Source organism: Lotus japonicus, chromosome 4 (assembly GCF_012489685.1).
Source record: "Lotus japonicus ecotype B-129 chromosome 4, LjGifu_v1.2".
Classification (NCBI taxonomy): domain Eukaryota; kingdom Viridiplantae; phylum Streptophyta; class Magnoliopsida; order Fabales; family Fabaceae; genus Lotus; species Lotus japonicus.
In genome coordinates, this window is record NC_080044.1 from 1,526,057 (window position 1) to 1,530,250 (window position 4,194).

The following is a 4,194-nucleotide window of genomic DNA, read 5'->3' on the forward strand; positions in this document are numbered from 1 at the left end:
CACTATCTCCACCACCACTATCCTCAGTATTATCACCACGGTCGCCGCCGCCACCACTACTATCCCCACCACCAACACCACTGTCATCATCACCACCGTTGCCACCGCCCTTCATCATCCCCACTATCTACAACACTTTTGCCACCTCCACAGCCGCCACCGTGACCATCACCCTCATCATCGTCGTCATTGTCACTACAACTATCACCACTCTACTGCCACCACCCACCACCACTCTACCGCCACCACCCACCACTACCATTGCCACTACCGTCACAACTGTCGTCAAAACCACCATCCTTTGCAACTACCATCGCCGTTTCTACCACCACCGTCCTTCGTGACTGCCATGGCCGCCACCACCACTACAACCAACTCTATCACCCCTCATAATCGCCTCCACCACCAACATCCTAGCACCACCACTACTATTGTCGCCGCCACCACTACCGCCATAACTACCACCCTACACCCCTGTCATTTCTACCACCATCCCCTATCACTCTTTCCCACTACCACCACCACCACCACCCTTCATTAAACATATGAATATATTAATTTAAATGATATAATAAATTATACGGTATATGAACAAACGTTCGATAGTATTAATTTTTATCATTCTTATCTTATCAAACCTAATAATATCAGATCTAATATAATCATGTTTTATATTATACAACATGCAAATGTGCCTTATTTACCATCTATTTCTTGGGTGTAGAAAAAAAAATGTATGAAGCAATATGGTTGGGCATTCTATGTAGTTTTAGGGATCCTAAAGGATGAATGAAACAGAAGTGAATGTTGTATTTTTTTTTTTGTATTATCAAGTATCTACCGTTAATAGATATGAGATTTATCCTGTCAAAACACAAATTAGCACTATATATTTATCTTGATTAAAAAAAATTATCTCAATTTGCTACAACAAAATTTGGTCCAAATTCAACTCAAAATCCTGTTTCTCCATGAGCATGTTTAGTCCTAGAGCTGTTGAAAGGCCAACCCCACTTTGCCATTGCCCACATAGGTCAGGCCAGACCTTTGGGCCTTAAATTTAAGTTAGCCCGTAATGAAATTGATAAATTTAGCCCACTCTTTGTTCCAACACCCTATTATCTTACGGCTTCTTGATCTTTCTTAAACCAGAAGGCTGCATATTTAAATCAGTGACTGTGATTCTTAATTGAAATGACAACTAATTTGCAGATTCAAATTGTTCTTAATAAGAGATGTTTGTATCTAAATTATGAACATGTCACACTCACTGTGACAATATACCCCTTCTTAACCAACTATTTGCACAACATAGTTGATAGATAGTTGAATTCTTTAATTATTTAATCAATGATTCAATTATTTATAGCGGTGTATGTGGAGAATGATGGTTGAGAGATATGTTCACTTAATATGATTCCATAGTTTTGAGATAATTAATCTTATTACTACCAGTTTTGAATACCTTCTTCATAATGAAAAATAAATATCCAATCTTGAAATAAGCAAAGTTGGAAGGATTTGGTGGCTTTACTGCGTCGCATATTGAAAGTTGAAAGAAAGGAAGGGGGGTTTAAAGTTACAAATCTGAGAACTGGAAAAGGTCAGCCAACACAGTAAGGCCAAGTCCAGTCTTATACATTCATTTATTATTTTGTCAACATTTTCCTCTCCCTGACTTCTTCCCTCTTCAGTTTTGGTGTCTTTCCTTCACAAATCATAAATGCATATATATATATATATATATATATATATATATATATATATATATATATATATATATATATATATATATATATAAGTACACCACCCAACCTTCATTCATTCAAATCATCAACAACACTCAAATCTCTTCCATCTCCAATTCTCCTCCTAAACACAAATCATCAACAAAAGACAACACTGATCTGAAATTCTTTATATCATCCAATTAATCTCTCATCTCATATTCTCATGGCTTCCTTACAAATCACATCCATACTTTCTTCTTCTTCTTCTTGCCCTTGTTCTCTTAGAAAAGTCAACGCTTCAATCCATGTCCCAAAACCTCATCAAGTGTTTTCTTCATTCTCAAAAATCCCAACAAGAAAGCTTCAAATTGAGGAAATCAATGGATTCACAGAAACAACAACCCCATTAGAATTAAAGAATGCAGTCAGCACACAAATATATGACACTTTCTACAGCCCAAAAAAATCTAAGGCCATCACTCTTCAACTCTACGCAATTCTAGAGGCAGTAGCTGACAGAGTTGAGATGCACAACAACGTCAGAGAACAAAGACAAAATTGGAACACCCTTCTCTTAAAATCCATCAACATGATCACTCTCACCGCCACAACCATGTGCGGTGTTGCAGCCGCACATGGCGGTGACGGTGAAAGTTCACTTCTAGCTATGAAGCTCTCGTCAACTCTCTTGTTTTCTGCTGCCACAGGGTTGCTTCTCATCATGAATAAGATCCAACCATCACAGCTAGCTGAGGAGCAACGCTGTGCTACAAGGCTGTTCAAACAGCTTCAAAGTGAAATTGAAACAAAAATTGCTTTTGGAAATCCAACCGAGGAAGATGTGAAGGGTTCAATGGAGAAGGTGTTGGCACTTGACAAAGCTTACCCACTTCCCTTATTGGGTGCAATGCTTGAAAAATTTCCTAAGAAATTAGAACCTTCTGTTTGGTGGCCTGCAACTCTGTTCCAGTGGAAGAGTAAAACAGAGCAAGGTAAAATGCAGGGGAAGAAAACAGAGTACAACAGGGTTAATGGATGGAGTGAGGAACTAGAAATGGAAATGAGGGAAGTTATTGAAGTAGTGAAAAGGAAAGATGCTGAGGATTATGATAGGCTTGGAAACATTGCATTGAAGGTTCACAAGAGTTTGGCAATTGCAGGGCCTTTACTAACTGGCATTGCAGCATTGGGGTCATCATTTGTGGGAAATGGTCCAATGGCAGCTATAGTTCCTGTCATGGCAGGGTCATTGGCTTCTGTGATTAATGCATTTGAACATGGTGGCCAAGTTGGGATGGTGTTTGAGATGTACAGAAACTGTGGTGGATTCTTCAAGCTGTTGGAAGAGACAATTGAGGCTACACTTGAAGAGAAAGACTTGGAAAAAAGAGAAAATGGTGAGATTTTTGAAATGAAGGTAGCAATGAAGTTGGGAAGAAGTGTTTCTGAGCTCAGACAACTTGCTTCTAAATCTGGTGCTTGTAGCATGGAAGGAATTGGCATTGATGAATTTGCCAGCAAGCTCTTTTAGGATAACATTAATTGATTTCATGAGGATGCATTCATTCATTCTCTAATTCTTTATTAATTGTATATAGTCAGTCCAATGACATGACTTTAGACAGAAGAGAAGCTGTATTTGTACATTAGGGAAATTGACTCAATGATATTTATTCATAACTTTTCATAATTGTTCTTGTTTTGACAGCTTGAATGCTAATTAATATTCTGATAAGTCCACTTTGTCTAATTCAAACTTTCAAATTTAGCTGAGGGGAGTATTTTTAGATAACTCATACAACTAAAGATAATTCAAGAACCAACCTAAAAATACAAATATGTATGTTTGGAAGGGTTTGTTACAGCTTATTTTCACACCAATATTTTGTTAAATTTATGAAAATAGCTTTAGTAAAACATTTTAACACTGACCACTAATTATTCAATGTCACATTCAAACGATATGGTTCCATAATGTTGTTCTTTTATTAGTAATGTCTTGAAATAAGAAGAGATTGAAAACATTTTTGCATTAATTATTTTTTCCAATCCTGATTATATATTTATTTCATAATTTTATCAAACCAAATACTATTATTTAGACCATATATTTCATCATTTCTATAGGTGAAGTAATCCTAACTAGACCCATAAAGATTGATATAATGAATTTAGATCCAATTTCCCATTTGATTTCTCTAATATCTCTTGCAAGCTCAACTCCATTTTCCAAGCTCTTCTTGTTCTAAAAAGTTAAAGAAAGAGACGTGGAAGTTTAACAAATAATAAAAACTATAAAATACACCAATTTTCTCTATTCTTAAGCTAAACATAAAAAACCACAACATGTACTATTTTCACTACATTTTCTACAAGAGTAAGTGGTTGTGAATATATCAACATCCTTTTTGTTTGTTTTATTTGTTGCCACTTGTGCCACATGAAGTGTTAAGGTGTGTTTCCT

At 36.4% G+C, this 4,194-nt stretch overlaps 1 protein-coding gene across 1 annotated transcript; it reads left to right on the forward strand.

The window, feature by feature from the left end:
• Positions 1-1,814: 1,814 nt before the first annotated feature.
• LOC130716149 (probable F-box protein At4g22030) lies at positions 1,815-3,420 on the forward strand. Its single transcript, XM_057566351.1, has one exon. It carries the CDS (start codon positions 1,954-1,956, stop codon positions 3,259-3,261), a length of 1,308 nt encoding a protein of 435 aa, XP_057422334.1. The 5' UTR covers positions 1,815-1,953; the 3' UTR covers positions 3,262-3,420.
• The last annotated feature ends 774 nt before the right edge of the window (positions 3,421-4,194 follow it).